The sequence below is a fragment of the Euprymna scolopes genome, chromosome 33 (genome assembly GCF_053919585.1).
Source record: "Euprymna scolopes isolate OS-2025 chromosome 33, ASM5391958v1, whole genome shotgun sequence".
Classification (NCBI taxonomy): domain Eukaryota; kingdom Metazoa; phylum Mollusca; class Cephalopoda; order Sepiida; family Sepiolidae; genus Euprymna; species Euprymna scolopes.
This window is the reverse complement of record NC_136514.1, coordinates 90,066,894-90,085,894: the sequence shown is the minus strand read 5'-3', so window position 1 is coordinate 90,085,894 and position 19,001 is coordinate 90,066,894. Positions and strand designations below refer to the sequence as shown.

At 34.2% G+C, this 19,001-nt stretch overlaps 1 protein-coding gene and 1 pseudogene across 1 annotated transcript in view; both read left to right on the top strand.

Moving 5' to 3' along the window:
- LOC145258346 (uncharacterized) overlaps window positions 1-19,001 on the top strand; it is a gene marked incomplete in the record, with an annotated part of 299,186 nt that overhangs the window by 180,738 nt on the left and 99,447 nt on the right. The window contains 4 exon segments of the mRNA XM_080116539.1: window positions 3,413-3,538; window positions 6,529-6,651; window positions 9,474-9,592; window positions 13,815-14,105. Of these exon segments, the coding sequence (XP_079972665.1) occupies window positions 3,413-3,538; window positions 6,529-6,651; window positions 9,474-9,592; window positions 13,815-14,105 (659 nt within the window).
- Window positions 15,100-15,319, top strand: LOC145258523 (U2 spliceosomal RNA; annotated as a pseudogene).

Genomic DNA, 19,001 nt, shown 5'->3' with positions numbered 1-19,001 from the left:
GTTAAATCACCATCAATGCTAGAGTTTCGGTTTCGATTTTAACTGATGGCACCTAAATACTTTTTTTTTTTTTTTTTTTTTTTTTTTTTTTTTACTTTTGAAATCATGACTCTATAATATTATATACGAAATCTGGACACATTAAATTATCATATTTAAGCGCATTTTATGTCCAGGCAAAGCCGCTAGTGAAAGATCTAACAGTAAAGTGGTTTCCCGATTAAAGTTTTCACAACTTTTTTAATTTTGAAACATTTTCATCTTGAAACTATCCGATTGAATATTCATTTTTATTTGGTATCCACCTTAACATTTTCTTTTAAAATGACGACTTTTATTAATTTTCGGGTATGTTGAAAATGAATATTGCTTTTAAATTTTCTGGAAATAAGTTTTTCCAATATTAAACAATGTAATTACTTATGTTATAACATTTTTGTTTTCTGTATTTATATTTTATTAATGGATTAATTGTCAATTGTTTCAGATGAATTTTTGTTCTCACCAGTTGAAAATGATTTCATGAAGCTGTAAAAAAAAAAAATATACTTTGGGATTCATTTCAATTATCTCCATCTTTCTTGAACACAAGCCCTGTCTAATACTAAACCAGCAAAATAAAGTTCAGTTTTCATTTTTTTTATGGAAATCGATCCAGACAAGGTATAAAACCACTTATTTTATATCGGGTCATCCTATAAGTTCTGTCCGAATTTATAAAGAACAGTGACCAAATGTTACATCTTATTAAAGATTTAGTCAATATATTTTCCCTGATTATTTATGACTTCCTCCCAACTATTAACAAGCTAATTAATTCCGTCACTGTAAAATCCTTTTGGCTTGGATTCGAAGAACTCTCAAATATCAGTTTCAACATCTTTCTCCGTTACAAAAGCTGTTCCTTCCAAATGATTTTTTAAGCTATGAAATAAATGGTAGTCTGAAGGAGCAAGGTCAGGAGAATAGGGTGGATGAGGAATTTTCTCCCAATCACATTCTTCGATCTTTTGTGAGGTATTGTTCCTGTGTAGGGTCGCGCATTGTCCTGATTAAACATCACCAATTTTGGATTCAACAGAGCAGGTCTTTTTTTTCTCTCAAAGCTTGGTTCAAACGCTTTAATTGCTGACAGTAGATTTGAGGATTAATTGTTGTATTAGGTGGTAACAATTCAAAGCGGATTATTCCTGGGCAATCTCACCATATTGAAAGAAGAACCTTATTTCCATGAAGTTCTTTTCGACTGTGGCTGAGGTCTTTCTCGTTTATCAAGCCATTGTCTACGACATTTAACATTTCGATAAAAGATCCATTTTTCGTCACTAGTCTATCTAAAAAAAAAAAAAAAATTTTTTTTAAAGTGAAACAAGTTGGCGAAAATGGAGAGAAGAGCAGATGTCAACTTGAAATTGTTTTCAGACATTCATAAAGCACCTATTTTCCAAGTTTAGGAACTTTTCCAAGTTGAAGATGACGAACAGATGTTTTTTGAACTGTTTTATTGCCAATTCCTCAACTGATAAAGCAGGATTTTCTTCAAGAGTTGCTTCAAGAAACTTATCAAACTCAACTGGACATTCGGTTCGATCTTCATCTTCAAGAGTGAAATCTCCACTTCTGAATTTCGCAAACCATCTTCTGCAAATTATTTCATTCACATATTCCTTTCCATAAAGTGAGTGAATATTTCAAGCCGCTTCGGCTGCTGAGTTTCATTTCGTGAACTCAAAGCATTACATGCCTCAAATGATTCTTCGGCATTTCCATGTTAGTAGCGTTGTAATCAAGCAAAGTTAAATTTTATCGTTCTGTAAAAAAAATGTAATCAGTTAAAATGCATCTAAAGATAAAAATGTAAAAAAATGTGTAATCAGTTAAAATGCATCTAAAGATAAAAATGTAAAAAAAATGTAATCAGTTAAAATGCATCTAAAGATAAAAATGTAAAAAAAAATGTAATCAGTTAAAATGCATCTAAAGATAAAAATGTAAAAAAAAATGTAATCAGTTAAAATGCATCTAAAGATAAAAATGTAAAAAATGTAAACAGTTAAAATGCATCTAAAGATAAAAATGTAAAAAATTACACAATATTTTTTAAGTTTCGTTCAATTTAAAAACAATGGTAAAAATTTGGACAGAACTTTGGAAATGACCGGATATATATATTACCTCGGCTTAAAAAAACTTGCCAGCAATAAGTGTTAGATAGAATAGATTCTGGTTCAGAATTTTAAAAACTTTCAAAGTTTGACAGAATTATTTTAAAGTTTAAAAAAAAAAAGTGTTGCAGTGGGTGTGAAGGTGCCAATCAACCGTACAACTAAACAAGGTAGACACAAAGATAACTTCAGTAGCAAAGAAGAAACTGATATTCGTGTTTTATTTACCAGGTAAAATAAAAGTGGTAAATTTGTAGGCCATAGAGATCATATAATCAGGATCAGTCAGTGAGATGAGATTGGTTGCTGGAAATGGGTACCTGGACGTCAGCAATCACTAGAAACTGGTAGCTGGACGTCAGCCGGCACTGGAAACTGGTAGCTGAACGTCAGCCGGCACTGGAAACTGGTAGCTGGACGTCAGCAATCACTAGAAACTAGTAGCTGGACGTCAGCCGGCACTGGAAACTGGTAGCTGGACGTCAGCCGGCACTGGAAACTGGTAGCTGGACGTCAGCCGGCACTGGAAACTGGTAGCTGGACGTCAGCCGGCACTGGAAACTGGTAGCTGGACGTCAGCCGGCACTGGAAACTGGTAGCTGGACGTCAGCCGGCACTGGAAACGGGTAGCTGGACGTCAGCAATCACTGGAAACGGGTAGCTGGAGGCCAGCCAGCACACTTGAGGTTGTAGAAGGCATTGGAGTGAGCCGGTTAGCTGGTTGTAGAGGATAGTCTCGGAAGGCAAGCAGTAGTAGTTTGCATACAAGTTGTTTATCGTAGCAATTTATGGAAAGTTAGATCTGAGAAGGGCTGTTTAATTTGCAAATAGTATGTTGTAGTTAGCCCTGAGAAGGGCTGTTTAAACTTCTGCTTCTGAGACTCTTTGGTTGCTGGGCTCAAACAACTTGACTGGGTGTCACAGTTGCAATTCAGGAGGCTTCCTGCTCCCTAGCCATATTGAAAAAAGGGAAGCGCTCTCTTTATGAAAGTGTTGAAGTTACAGGAACACTGCCGATAAATAATTAAAATTAATTCCCAACCGTACTTCTCACAATCGTTTTACATGTATATTGACTGTTTATATTAATTTTGGTTTGAAATCAAGTCTCTTTATTTGTAATAAATCAGGTTTAGTTTGTGTTTGTTTCTTCTATTGTGATATTCCTTTGCGCACAAACATTGTTCACCAACATTTTTTATTCCTTCTTTTGCAAATTTTTAACTTTTGTTGAATTTGAATTTCAGATGATAACGAGTGTCTTTCTCCTGACCAGAACAATTGCTCGACTTTCGCCATTTGTCATAACAAACTAGGAACTTACATGTGCACCTGCAAAGATGGCTATCAAGGGAATGGCACTTTCTGTGAAGGTAAGGACAGACTTCCCCAAAGTTTAAGTATCTATATAATTCTAAAACTGTAGACCTTGCTTGCTTTCTTGCATCTTGTCGTTGAGGATCAGGCGATTTAATTTTTTAAAAATCGGGATGACAGGTGAATTTTATACATTTATATATACTAGCTGTCCTGGCCACGCGTTGCTGTGGCTCAGTTTGTATAAATGGAAAACAAATGCAAAAAAAAGGCAAAATGTATATTTATATTTGTTCTCAATATTTGTGGATATCTAAGGTTGAGTTGAATTTTTTTTGTTTGTTTTTGTTTTACGGCATATCAACCCTTTTCAGGTTATTTAATGTCGAATCCAGTGATTTTGAAGAAATTTTTTAATAGAATATATATATATATATATATATATATATATTCATTTTATTTTTTTTTTTTTTAAGTCTGTTTCCATTTAACCCATAGTTGGACCCTAACAGGTACTACCACTCTGGGTCAGAGTGGACCTGGGAGCAATGGCAATTAAAGAATGGCTCCACACTCCCCAAAGCCTGCAAACTGGGGCCTCACCATGTTTGTTATTACAGTGACATTTGGAAATAGAAATATTGATGTTCAAGTGTAACCATCAGTATTTAATGAATTGCCATGCCACAGTAATGAAAATATCCAAATTTAACGTAAAACAATAAGGTATAAATTAAGGAAATAGATTTTGAAGAAATTAGAAATTTTAGCTGTTTCCCATGTCTTTACGACACATATCACGTTTCAAAACATAGCCGAAATCATTTATTTTCCTGGAATTACTGAAGACTCAACTATTTGTGACGCAAAAATTATTAGGTAGATAACATTGCTAAATGGATAATGTCCAAGATCAGGGAACGGAAAAAATAAAGATACAAGAAGAGGATATGGTTGATTAACGCAACAGAATCACGGAGTGCAGACATGAAAAACGAAAGTTTTTATTTAATAAAAAAAATTACTTTAATTCTAACAGTTCTTGTTCTTACAAAGAAATAAAATCACTTGTTATCACGAAACAAAAAAAAAAACGCTTATGTTATCCAATAATAAAACAATTTATTCAAAATAATTTAGTTTTAACAGTAAAATAATTTAATGTATTGACATAATTTTTTAATATCATTGTTACATAAGTATTAGTAGATTAAAAAAATCTTATAAATTTTCCTTGTGTGTGTGTGACGCGGTTTATCTCAACCTACAGGCAACCCACCCATGCAAGTAAGGTACTGAAATGAAGCTTATGACCCAGCGGATATTTTAGTTATATTCATATCCATATTTGGTGTATGGAAATGCAAAAAAAAAAAAAAAAAAAAAAAAAGACGATTTACTAAACGTTTTATTTACTGGATATTTTTTCGGTATTCACCGGAAGTTATCTCCTTTAGTAAGTTCGATTTACTGTCTGTCTGTCTGTATGTGTGTGACGCGGTTTATCTCTGCCTAAAGGCTACCCACCCACCCAAGCAAGTAAGGTACCGAAATGAAGCTTATGACCTAGCGGATGTTTTAGTGATAACGCAAAAAAAAAATAACGATTTACTAAACGTTTTATTTACTGGACATTTTTCCGGCATTTACCGGAAGTTATTATCTCCCTTAGTAAGTTCGATTGTTTGTTTGTTTGTGTGTGTGACGCGGTTTATCTCAGCCTACCGACAACCCACCCAGGCAAGTAAGGTACTGAAATGAAGCTTATGACCCAGCGGATGTTTTAGTGATATTTATATCCATGTTTGGTGTATGAAAATACAAAAAAAAAATAAAAAAAATAACGATTTACTAAACGTTTTATTTACTGGATATTTTTCCGGTACAGGGATCTTGTATATATAAAAATACTGTAAACACGAACACTCAACCAAACACATTCATCCACGAACCGTAAAGGAATCGTATAGGTGCAAATGTGTTGCATATATGTTCATGTGTAGAAATATTCAGAGAAGGGACGTTTTAGTAATGTGTATTTACAAGTAATAAATTAGTATTTCCAATTTATGTAAAACAAGTTTTTTTTTCCCCCTCATTCACCTCTATTGCTTACCACTCCTACTCTCTCACTCGTTTTGCTTTCTCTTCTCTCCTACTTGCTCACACGCCCTTACTTTCACTCTCCCCCTTGTTCAATCATTTATTTTGCTTCCTACTTCAGATTTTTTATTTTTACTATGAAGATTGGATAGTAAATATATTTAATTCCACCTCGATGCGATAAACCATCGCCCTCACCCTCAGCAGTGAGATTAGAATTTTTTTTTTTTTTGTACTCCCCTTCACCCCTAACAAGGTATATTGTCACTTGGACGTAAGGGGCTACTAATTGGGACCATACCTAAGAAAGATGTTGGTTTTACGTTGCATTTGAATTTCTTTATATCAATATAGTCAGGGAAGCAGGTAGCAGGAAAAGAATTCCAAAGTCTAGCTGTTCAAGGGAAGAAATTATTAGAGTAGAAAACTTTCTGGCATTTAAGGACCTCAACAGTGAAGGGGTGAGATTTTGTTGCTGAGCAGGTTTGTCAGGGATATATGTCGAAGGGGCACAAGTGCAACGAGTTCATCAGACTATATTCATTAAAATATTTATAAAACAGGCAGAGATGCATCATTGTGGTGATGGGACGGGGGTTGGAGCTTAGTTGACAGGATCTATTAGATTGAAAACTCTTTTTTTTTTTTTTTTTTTTTTTTTTTTTTTTTTTGGACCCTATCCAAGAGGGAGAGACTAGTGGTAGATATACCAGCACAGATGTGGCAACAATATTCCATGCATGGCCGAATGGCGGGACAGATTTTTTTTTTTTTTTTTTAAGTAGGGGTTACCACTTATCAAGGCCCGAATGCCACTCAGGGATAAGGGTTATTGCGTGTACAGTAATCAATATTCTCAGGTGTGACTAGTTTTCTAGCCTGATAGAGGGAGTCTGCCTTCCTTATTCAATTTCAAATATTAATTTTAAAATTTCTTTTGCAGATCTTGATGAATGTAAGAAAAACCTGTCAAAATGCGACAAAAATGCAGACTGTAAAAACCTCAACGGTTCCTACGAATGTTCTTGTAAGACACGTTATAGAGGAGATGGTAAACAGTGCACTGGTGAGTATCGGCATCACAATTTGTTAGTTTTTTTGAACTTGATACTCATTTTATGGAGGTCGTTTTAAAGGTCACTATTTCTACCTGTGGGTATTTACCCTGGAAGAAAAGGTATTAGGATAAACAAACAAAACAAGTCTTCAGAGGGGCACTGTAATTATTTTATATCTGTAAAATAAAGGAATTTATAATACAGAAAATAAAGTCTGTTTTACTGAAATATTAAAATGTTGGTATTTTGGAGCCTTTGCATGTGCGAGACCATTGGAGATAATGTCACACTTGCAGGCCATGTGTGTTCATTCTTGATTTAGGAAAAAGTGTTAGCGGTTTAACGTTTTTTAGGCCTGGCCATGTGACTGAAAGCTGACTTCTGATTGGACGTGCCAGGAAGGAAGTGTATTTAAAAATTTCCAGTTACTTTTTGAATTTTGCGCTGGTCAGTCTTCGAATCTGATTGGCTGATGAAATTCAGAGAAAAAGGAAAGAAGAGAAGAGGGAAAGTATTTCCATGGGAGTAGTAGTAGCAGTAGTGTTATATTCAATTTCATATCAACTTTTTTGTAATCCATAATTTGGGAGGTTTTGGTGAGAGAAATCACAAATAATGTATTGACCCTATCAGACATTGTAGGCCACACACAAATCTCTTAAATTCTTCAAGGCCTAACTATTATTCATCACCAAAGCCCAAAGAGAACTGCTTTATGAAAGTCAAAAAATGCCTAAAAGTTAAACAATCAGTTAAGCTGGGTATCCTCTCTCATTATTTACCAGCCGTTGCACTTTTCATGAATCCTCACCATTGACTCCAGTTCTGTGCCATTCTGACCAACCCGGCCATTTAATAGAGAAAAATACAGCTAATTTAATCAATTATTAATAACATCTAGTTATTCCCAGGGATTTTGAATCTTTTTAATCTCGTTTAATAGACAAAACATTGAATTTAATGAATAAATCAATTATATCTAATTATTTCCCATTATTTTGTGTCGTTCTTATCACGTTTAATAGATAACAATAGCCTGTTTAGTCAGTTAATCATTAGTAACATGCAGTTATTTCCCTTGTTTTTTTCACGGTTTTATCTCGTTCAATAAAGTAAACAGCAGTGTGTTTATTCAATTAATCATTAGTTACATCTTATTTGCTTTGATTTTGCATCGTTTTAATTTTTGTTGAGTAGAGAAAACAGATTTTAAAAACAATAGATTATTCGTTATATCAAATTATTTCTTTCTAGTGTGTCGTTTTTATCTTAATAGGGAAAACAGTGTTGTATTTAAGCAATAAATTGGTTATTTCCCTCGATTTTGTGCTGTTTTTATGTCATTCAATAGAGAAAACTATCAGTTACATCTAGTTATCTCCCCTGATTTTGCTATAAATTCTCTCCCTTTGACACAATAGTCATTACTGACCAGCAATCGCAATTTTCACAAATCATCGCTATTGATTCCAGTTCTGTGCTATTCTAATGTCCGTGATTTCCTTCATGTTTTCTGACATTCTTGTTTTTGGTCTTCCATTTCCTCTTTTGCTAGGGGTTATACAAAAGAGCAGATCTTTTCTTAGACTGTTCATTCTAGCCACATGTTCCAAAAATTGCAATTTTCTTTCATTGATGTTGGCATGGTCCAATCTTCTCCAGAACCTATTCATTTGTATGTTTGTCCATCCAGCTTACACAAAAAAGTTTACGGTATCACCACAATTGAAAAAGCAACAATTTTCCTCTTAACTTTCTCCAAGACTCAACATTCGGCTCCATATAAACTTACAGAATAGAAAGCAACTGAGTATAAAAATATTCCTAGAAAGGTAAAAATGCAAATTATGCGAAGTAGCAGCTGAATTCCTAGAAGTAAAATGAAGATTTCACACTTCGTAAGAAGGTAAACAAAGTTTTAATACTGAAATGTTTGTAATATTCAATTCTGTTAGAAAGAAGAAAGGAACTAATTCTTACCAAAGATGTCCAAATGTCGAGATATTTAAATGATAGAAAACTGTCATAGGTCTCTGTGGGAGGCAGCTAAAAATAGATCAGGGACAGACACCAGAAACCTTTAGCAGTGAATGGATCTGGAAGAAAAAAAACTTTAAAAAATGGGTCCAAAAAGGTAAATAACTGCTACGGAATCGCTTTAACGCTACACAGAACAAATAGTTTTTTTCATAATTGTTTTTATAGATTCCTTTCCTCTCTATCAAATTCAACTTTGTTTTTTCTTTTGATGGATAATTCTAAAAAACACAACTTATATTTGCATCATCATTAGGGTTTTTAATCAGTAAGGCTAGGACAACAGCATATTCTTTTCATTGTTTTGACTCTCGTGTATTTTATGTTTTTATATAGTGATGTGGTTCTGTTTGTGTCAGATATATACTGGAGAGTCAAAACAATGAAAAAAAATATGCTGTTGTCATAGCTCTATTAATCACTCTTGGGAGAGGAATCCTTCCTTTGGTTTCCTTTCAATTTTGATTCTAACTAGGTGTGATCATGTAGAACCTAGGTCGTCGTCAAGGTCGTTGCTCTATCAGTCTTTTTCCATTGCCTTTAGTGTCCATTTTATAACTTTGAGTGCCCATATGTTGTCTGCAGATATCAAAAACTGAACTGTTTAGCTATATTTAGCCATTTGTATGATAATGTCGTTTTGCTGTCTGATCCAACTTTTTTTTTTTGATATATTTTTAAAATATTTTTTATATTTTTTCATTTTTTTAAATATTTATTTTTTATATATTTTATTTTTTTAAATATTTTTTTAAATATTTTTTTTAAATATTTTTTTTAATTCTGCATGCAGAATTGGTCTTATTTCCATACACTTCTGCTATCAACACGAGCAAGCATGACAAAATGTACGGCCCATATGACATGTACGGTGACATTCAGGCATTTAATCTTTTCTTCAGTACAGTTTATGTAAGTACACCTATTCTTTTTTTTTTTTTTTCTCTTAAATTTTTTTCATATCTTTTATACTTAGTAGTGGCTTCCTTCAGTCTTGACAGACCATGGATACCCACAGTAAGGTTGCCTGCGCGTGAAATTTTTGTGGCAAGAGTTGCGCAATCTCCAACCACCTCTCTCCTGACTCGACATTGTTGGCAAGTGGAGATTCAGGGTGACTGGAAATAATGCCGAGATAAGCGGAAAGCACATACAGCATCTAGAATTCCCCCATCTGGTACTAGCCAGGCTCAACGTTGCTTAACTTTAATGATCTAACAAGAAACTGTGTGTCAACGTGATTATGCCATACATATTCATACTTACCATTATGTAAAATGCAAGAAGAGTATGTTTGCCATCGATAATTTTACAATGTGGGGGGACAGTAAAAGGTACGACTTTGAATAGGTTTCACTCGCCGGACTTTAACTCTCCCCAAATTTTCGTCTGTATGTTTATCTAAAAAAATGTCTTAAAACAACCCCAACATTATAAATGAACTGAAGACCATCACAGCCTGAATTACGGTAGTGCCAATAAAAGGTGTCAGTTATTGACAATTTTGCAGGTCGTATCCAGGTCGGTGATAAAAGTGTTGGACATTTATCTGTGAAACTTGGTGGACAAGCAAGGCAGAGGCCGGGGTTTATTTGTACTACATGTAGTTAGATTGCAGAAAGGATTGTGAATTTTATTAATCACTAGCAGAACTACACGATATTGTCAAGGGTTATTGGATTTAGTGTTTTTTCCAAATTACTACAATATTCATTGTTTGCTTTGAATTATATAAAATATCTTTAAAAAAAAAAAAAAAAAAAAAGGCCCCACTCTCTAACAAAAACTTGACCAGTTGACCATCAAAGAATAAAACTTTTTTTCTAAATTTTAGATATACATCTGTTTAGTATATATTTTAATTGGAATTCATTATTGAGATGAATATTATTTATATTAATTTATTTATTGCGGACTATTATTCTCATCTTTCTTAGTTGTTGTTTCACGGCATTCCGGCCAAATATTCCTATGCCCCTCATCAGGTGGTAACCGCAACGGATAGGAACTCTGAATCTCCTAACTGCATTTTCAGCAATTACTGCCTTCCATAGTTGTCGTCTCACCATGTTTTTGGCCAAGTAAGCCTTTGGCCAGCTTTGGGTAGGATTGAAACCGCTATCTTCAGATAATTCTCACCTGGAGCCGTAGAGATTCAACATCTCTATCAACTTGGCCAAAAACGTGGTGAGACAGCAACAACTGAGAATGCAGTTAGATTTAGAGTTCCTATCTGTTGCGGTTACCACCTGACGAAGGCCAGAGGAATAGTTGGGCGAAACGTTGGGAAACCACTAAGAAAGATGAGAATAATAGTCCGCAATAAAATAAATTAATATCTGTCTAGTAGTTTTGGACATTTAGACAGCTGCTCTTTATATAATAGATTGAATGGGTGTCATTTGGTGGGGAAGGTCACGCCATATGTCGACCTTTACTTTCTTCCTTAAATACAAAAAAGCAAAAACCGAGTTCCAAATATTAAGATTTGTCAATGGCATGTCAAGTTCACTCCCTCCAAAAAAGAGAAAAATCCGGGGTGGGTTGGGGGTGGGGGCAAATCCTATGAATGTGGACAGTACTCGATACTTCCTCTTCATCCTATATCTGTTTCGCAGGTGACTATGGAGATATGCTCTTACGTTATGATGATAGTGGGGAAGTGCTCCATCCTGCTGCAAGTGCCATTCTTTATTCCTAAACATCTCTTGTGAACGTGACATAGCGTATTCATGTAGCAAGTTGAGATAATTTAAAAAGTGTATACATTTTATTGGGACGCCCTATATGTGGGCATTAAAGACAGGTTTAGATCTGATGACTCAAAGGAAGATTAAATCTTAACATTATAGAAAGATGTGTGCAGAACAGGAGATTTCGATGGTATGGTCACATTGGAAGAATGGGTGGGGATGCTTGGGTTAGTACATTTTGAATAGTTGAAATAGCTGAGTCAGTTGGAAGAGAAAGGCTAATGAAAAAAAAAATGGAAGTGATAAGGATTGATTTGAGAGAAAGGAATTAAAACCTGGCAAGTTTAGAAGTTGGTTTCTAAAAGCCGTCTTGTCCTGGATATGACCTTAAACTATATCCGATGGTGCGGTCTCAGCTTGCAGGCTTTGGGGAGCCACCCTTTAATTGCCATTGCTCCCAGGTCCACTCTGACCCAAAGTGGTAGTACCTGTTAGGATCCCAACTATGGGTTGAATAGAAAATGACTTGAAAAAAAAAAACAGATATATTCTATTAAAAAATTTTCTTCAAAATCACTGGATTCAGCATTAAATAACCTGGAAAGTGTTAATATACTGAAAAATAAAAACTACAATCCTTACATCATTCGTAGACATCTATGCTGATGACACTACTATCTATGGTAGCACATCTAAGACAACCAAATTCTCTCTGATTCTCTCTCCTCTGATCTTGAGCAAGTGGTACAATGGGAAAAGAGGTGGCTTGTTTTAATGCATCTAAAACCAAGCTTTTATCATGAATGCTCTGATCCCCATCTGGCATCAGTTGAAATGAATGGCTCTTGTCTTGGGGAGGCCTCATGTTTTAACAAGCTTCTGGCTTGACCTTTACTCCTAATCTTAAATGGAACACATACATTAAATCCGTTGCCAAGGCCGCTGCAAAAATGGTGGGATCCTTCTATTGATCCAGTAGATATATCACTGCTGATGCCATTCTTTATCTATATAAGAGCCGCGTATGTCCAAGGATGGAGTACTGTTGCCACATCTGCGCAGGAGCTGCTAGAAAGGACTTATCCTGCCTTGATAGTTAAAAATAGACTTCGTAGCCTCATAGGGGATGTCCTTTTCTCCTCCCTGTAACCTCTTTCTCATAGAAAAGATGTTGCGAGTTTCTCTGCTTTGTCGCTATTTTCATGGCAGGTGCTCGACTGAGCTCCATTCTATGGTCCCCCCCCTCCCCAGACTTTCACAAGACACATCCGTCTAGCAGAAAAACACTAAGTTCCCCCACTCTTTATCTGTACCTAAACCTAAACATAGATTCCATGAACAAAGCTTCTTTCTTAGAACTGCACACCTATGGAATTATCTTCCGTTTTCCTGCTTTCCAGCTGACTACAATATGGTTGTCTTCAAGTCCAACGTAAACAAGGTTTTGATGAGCCGTTCCATATAAGTTAATAAATTTACCGAATTTCCATTACTAACGATTACTATATTGTCAAATTTCTACTTTACACTCTTTAACCCTCATCCTCGAGTGGCCTCTTGGCCTTGATAAGTGGTGATGCCTATGTATAATAAAAAAAACAAAAAAAAAACAACCAACATCTAAAAGGCCTCAAGTGCATACCAGTATGTTAAACCAAATATGATGGCGATGAGATTTTGTAGCCCTTTTTCCAAAGTTTTCAAATTAAAGATTGTAGCATTTAAAAGTATATATATTCTGTACTTCGGATTGGCCGAAAAACTAATTTCATGGCAAAATTAGTAATAGCTGTAATGTCAAAGGAAAAAAGTAGTTCAAATATGTATATCTAATTATCTGCTTCTCTCGTTATATTTGAGTACTAAGACTTGTACTTGAGTCTTGGAGACATACAATCAAGAAGCTTGCCTCTGGAATCATCAGGTAGTCTCTACACCTCTGTTATAGTTGAAATATTAGGATAGAATTTTTTTTAACTAAGGTGTTTTTACTTCTTGAGTAGCCTTTTGACTTTGGTAAGGATGAAATGAGTATCAGGTAGGCTGTGAGACAACAGCATGATTGGTAATAGAAATGAATTTGTTTACACTGGACTTGAAAATGATTATTATAGTCAGCTGGAAAACAGCCTACGATATCGTGTTCCACAGACAAGCAGTTCTAGGAAAGAAACTTTGCTCATGGAATGATCATTTTGTTTTAGGTAGAAAAAAAGAACAAAAAAAGAAAGAACAGACAAGTTTTTATTGTGAATATTTTACAGGTGGTACCATAGATTGAATCTCGGTAGACACCTACCATGAAAATAATGATAGAGAAAGGCTATCAACGTGTAATTTTTCTTGTTTTTTTGTGTGGGTGTAATTTTTGTGTAATTTTTTTTATAGTGACCTATTTTTGCTCTTTTCTATAACAATGTTGATTTATTTAAATTTTTCAGGTCAGCTCAAACGGTTACATTTCATTGGGAAGTGACCCCCAGATCTCTGCTCAGCCATTGGCCAATTACTCATTCCCTCAACAGGTTGCAATTTTTGCCCCATTTTGGGCAGCACTTGACCTTTCGGCTGGAGGTAAAATTTATGTTGATAACTATAAGATTTGCAAAGCCGATGACTTGCAAATGTTGAATGAAATTGGTGGAAGTATTCCAAACTTTTCTGCAAGACGAGCATTGGTAATAACTTGGGAAAATGCGTCTCCATATCCAGTGTCGGAATTTGGAAACGAGGCAAGTGACAATTTTTTATCTTTCCTTTGCTACACCTATCTTTTGATATTCTTTTGGATATTCTTTGATATCCTTTTGATATCCTTCTGATATTCTTCTGATATTTTGTCAAATGTTATCAAATAACATGAATTGTTTTTGTTTTGTGCTTGATGTGATTCTTTTTTCTTACGATTTTTCGAATAGTCCATTTAGCATTTATTTATTTCATTTGTTAAATAGTCCGTTTATTATTTATTTATTTATTTATTTCATTTGTTAATAAATAGTCCGTTTATTATTTATTTATTTATTTCATTTGTTAATAAATAGTCCGTTTATTATTTATTTATTTCATTTGTTAATAAATAGTCCGTTTATTATTTATTTATTTATTTCATTTGTTAATAAATAGTCCGTTTATTATTTATTTATTTCATTTGTTAATAAATAGTCCGTTTATTATTTATTTATTTCATTTGTTAATAAATAGTCCGTTTATTATTTATTTATTTATTTCATTTGTTAATAAATAGTCCGTTTATTATTTATTTCATTTGTTAATAAATAGTCCGTTTATTATTTATTTATTTCATTTGTTAATAAATAGTCCGTTTATTATTTATTTATTTCATTTGTTAATAAATAGTCCATTTAGCATTTTGGCAAAATTTGGTATGTCGACATCACTGCACAAATCATTCACAAAACCTGAAGCCTCAATCCTTTCGAAACAACACATCTCACAGAATTATCATTTTAGCAAAATAAATAAATTATAAATAATGATTAAAATTATGTTCAAAATAAATCTTGTATTTTGATTATTCCAACTAGTGTACTTTACAAATATTTTAATGGAATGTGCTCTGAGGAATCAATTGCACTTGTCTCCTTGATGTACATATTTTCAACAAACCTGCTTAGAAACAAAATCACACCCTTCACTGTTGAGGCCCCTAAATATCAAATCTTTCTACTCGAATAGCTTTTTCCCTCAAACAGCTAGACTTCGAAACCTTCTTGGCCTTTTGATCAAGATCAAAGTGTAGTATCTGTTCTTCAGATACTGTACTTCCATTTCTTGTTCTCTTTCGGTGGAGGAGAAATCCTTCACGACTGAGACAATTTTTATTTTTGTACCTTTTCTCCACGTTAAAAAACGACCCTGGTGTCTAACTCTGTCCCGTGGGGAGGCATAGTAAATAGGTACTACTTCTCTAACTGTACTGACATGCAGAAGTTTAAATGTAATGTAAACCAGCATCTTAAATCTTTCTTAGGCATACTCCCTATTAATAGTCCTTCACATCCAAGTAGCAATATTCCTTGTTTGGGGTTAAGGTGAGTTAAAAACTGTTCTCCTCTTGAATGCCAGTCTGACAATAATTCAACCAATGTAACCTTTGACCTTCAGGTGCATCTTGTGGAACTCTGCACAGAATTTCAAACCCCTGATGTTATTGATAAAGGATGTTGGCATATATCGGGATGTTGACATATTGTGTGTTTATATCAGATGAGTGTATATAGAGATGACGGATGACGGAGATACATTCATAACAAGGAAAGGATACGTTTATAACAGAGACTGAGATATTTATATATCATTGTTACACAGAACGAGACGTCATTTGCATAATGGCGTGAACGGCGCCGATAATTTTATTCGTGCATATTATTAATATGGAGCTAGGAAAGACCTTTATACAGTTGTTTTAACTCCTCAGAGGGGAAAATCATTATTGATGATTGCGGAGGGGGCAGACAGTTAACGCTTGAAGGGTGTTACATAGTTCATTTACAGATGATAGGAAAAACGCAATTACCTTTCAGTTGTAATGACGACAACGAAGACAAGGTTTACAAATATAAATGATTCTTTTTTCTACCGGCTGGTTGATTGATGAATTGGGAACTGAAGCTCTTATGATTACATGGTCTCACCCCCCCCCTTTACCTCCAAGGGGCGTCAGCTCCCAGTTTGAGCAACTCGACTCTGAGTCTCTTCTAACTCTTCTCTAGCTCTGCCTGCTGATTATATTGGGAATTCTTTCCAACATCAAAGCGTGCCCCACCATGTGAATCCATTCACATGGATTTTACCTATGTATGTCCAAACACGTTTTTGGCAAACACAGAAATTTCTAAATTGAATTGTTCAATATGTAACCTATTTTGTTAATCATTATTTCCAAACTATGTGATACAGACAAAAGTGGTTTGCAGCACTGGTTGTCATTTTGATTTGTTTGTTTTTGTGATTTTAACATACTGTAGGGAGTCATCTGTTTGAGGTTTATATTCATGTGTCATATCAAATTGAAGCTGGGAAAGTTATGATTATTATTCTAGCAGGAATTGTACTATTAGTGTTCCACGGGATAATCATTCATGTCGAAAGGTCATCAGCTGTGGTGTTTAGGTTTTGAATTGGGATCTTTTTTTGATGAGCAGTCAACTCTAAACTAAACAAATTTCACATTTCTTGGGTGGTTTCTCTTCTCTTACAGGTGCAATCAGATCAGGATATTTGAAGATAAAAACTTCCTTTCCTGGCTTAAATGTACCAAACATGTTGTTGCTTTTTATTCCATTCACTTGAAAAACTCAATTATGTTCTACAAAAACAAAAATTTTCTCTACAAAACAACCAAACTAAACACCATGAATAAATAAAAAGGAATTCACTGTTTGAAACACTCGATAATAAATTAAGATTTAATGGTTAGAAAGAGCAGACGAGAGAAATTGTTTTTAATAAATATTGCAAGTTATGCCAGGATTGACCACCATGACAGAAGAGCAAGAAAAAGAAGAAAAAAAAACCAAAAGAACAAGCTGTCCAGTTTCCTGAAAATAAATATTTTATTATTCAAAAAAAAATTTTGCTTTTATTTATATTTCGCTCAGTCGGGTCACTCCTTAAAACTTTTTATATACTGTCTAAATCATATCTACGAGTTAAGAACGTGAGTCGATCTTTAATTTGCCCCACTTTTACGCGATATTTTCGAGATTTTTTTTCGATCGCCGCGTCTCTATTTCACTTTACAGTATTTCCATATCAGCAGTTCCACAGCACACGAGCCAGGAATATCCTCCAGAAAGCAATACACATTCAATGTCTGTTTTCACCATCATATCAGACAATTGCTTTCATTTGGACACGCTCCCCCTTTATTAGGGGAGTTGGTTTAAAGTTGGGAAAAAAAACAAACCCAACTATCCCGCACTTAACATTAAGTGCGGAACTACAATCAACGCTTTCATTCCCTGTGGCGTCATGTTTGACCTCATTAAACTTGAACCTGTCATATAACGTTTAAATCATTTTTGTTTCACACGTTCTCTGCCATCTTAGTATGGTGGTAAGTCCTCAGCCTGTTAACCTCAAGGGTTCAGGTTCGAGCCTACCTCCCAAAACTTTTTAATTTGTTTCCCCTCCAGAACGCACACCTACAAACACCTGGCAATGCCAGGTACCCCTGCCTAGTCTATAATATAAATCTCGCCTGTCTGTTTAAATGTATGTTTGCCTAAAACTTTTGACAGAGGCGACGGATTTTCACAAGATTGGTATCATTTTGAAGCTCAACCCTTCAGATGTCAAATACAGAAAAATTGGCTAAAAACATTAATTCCTTCACCCTCAACTGGGTACTTTTCTACAAGGAGAGGTCGCTTTTTTCGCTAATATTTTCAAAAGTCATCCTCTCTTTTCAATTGACTAGCCTTAATTTAAATCTTCGCTACTTCCGGTTTGGCGATGGATGCAATGGCAAAGACGTCAGGGGTTTTTTGGGGGTTTTTTTCCACGTTCTTTTCCTCCTTTGCAGTATGGGTTGAGCCTGCCTATTGCCACTTTTTTTTCTCGGCGCACACCTACAAACACCCAGGCAACGCCGGGCACCCAGGCTAGTTTGTAATAAATAAACAGCAATATTTCTTAAAAATAATTTTACACTCATCCCGTCTTTCTGATTGTTAAACCATAAATATTTGAAGACATAAAAAAAACTTGAATTATAAATACTTTTACCAAATTGACTTAACCCTAACCCAAAAAGTTGATATGCTGTAAACCAAAACAACCAAACCAAATGTTATGAATAAATATTTTAAGATAAAAACAACTTGAACCATAAATTACTTTTTCCAAAATAACTAGATTTGACATTAGAAAAATTACTCGATTTGACATTAGAAAAATTACTCGATTTGACATTAGAAAAATTACTCGATTTGACATTAGAAAAATTACTCGATTTGACATTAGAAAAATTACTCGATTTGACATTAGAAAAATTACTCGATTTGACATTAGAAAAATTACTCGATTTGACATTAGAAAAATTACTCGATTTGACATTAGAAAAATTACTCGATTTGACATTAGAAAAATTACTCGATTTGACATTAGAAAAATTACTCGATTTGACATTAGAAAAATTACTCGATTTGACATTAGAAAAATTACTCGATTTGACATTAGAAAAATTACTCGATTTGACATTAGAAAAATTACTCGATTTGACATTAGAAAAATTACTCGATTTGACATTAGAAAAATTACTCGATTTGACATTAGAAAAATTACTCGATTTGACATTAGAAAAATTACTCGATTTGACATTAGAAAAATTACTCGATTTGACATTAGAAAAATTACTCGATTTGACATTAGAAAAATTACTCGATTTGACATTAGAAAAATTACTCGATTTGACATTAGAAAAATTACTCGATTTGACATTAGAAAAATTACTCGATTTGACATTAGAAAAATTACTCGATTTGACATTAGAAAAATTACTCGATTTGACATTAGAAAAATTACTCGATTTGACATTAGAAAAATTACTCGATTTGACATTAGAAAAATTACTCGATTTGACATTAGAAAAATTACTCGAT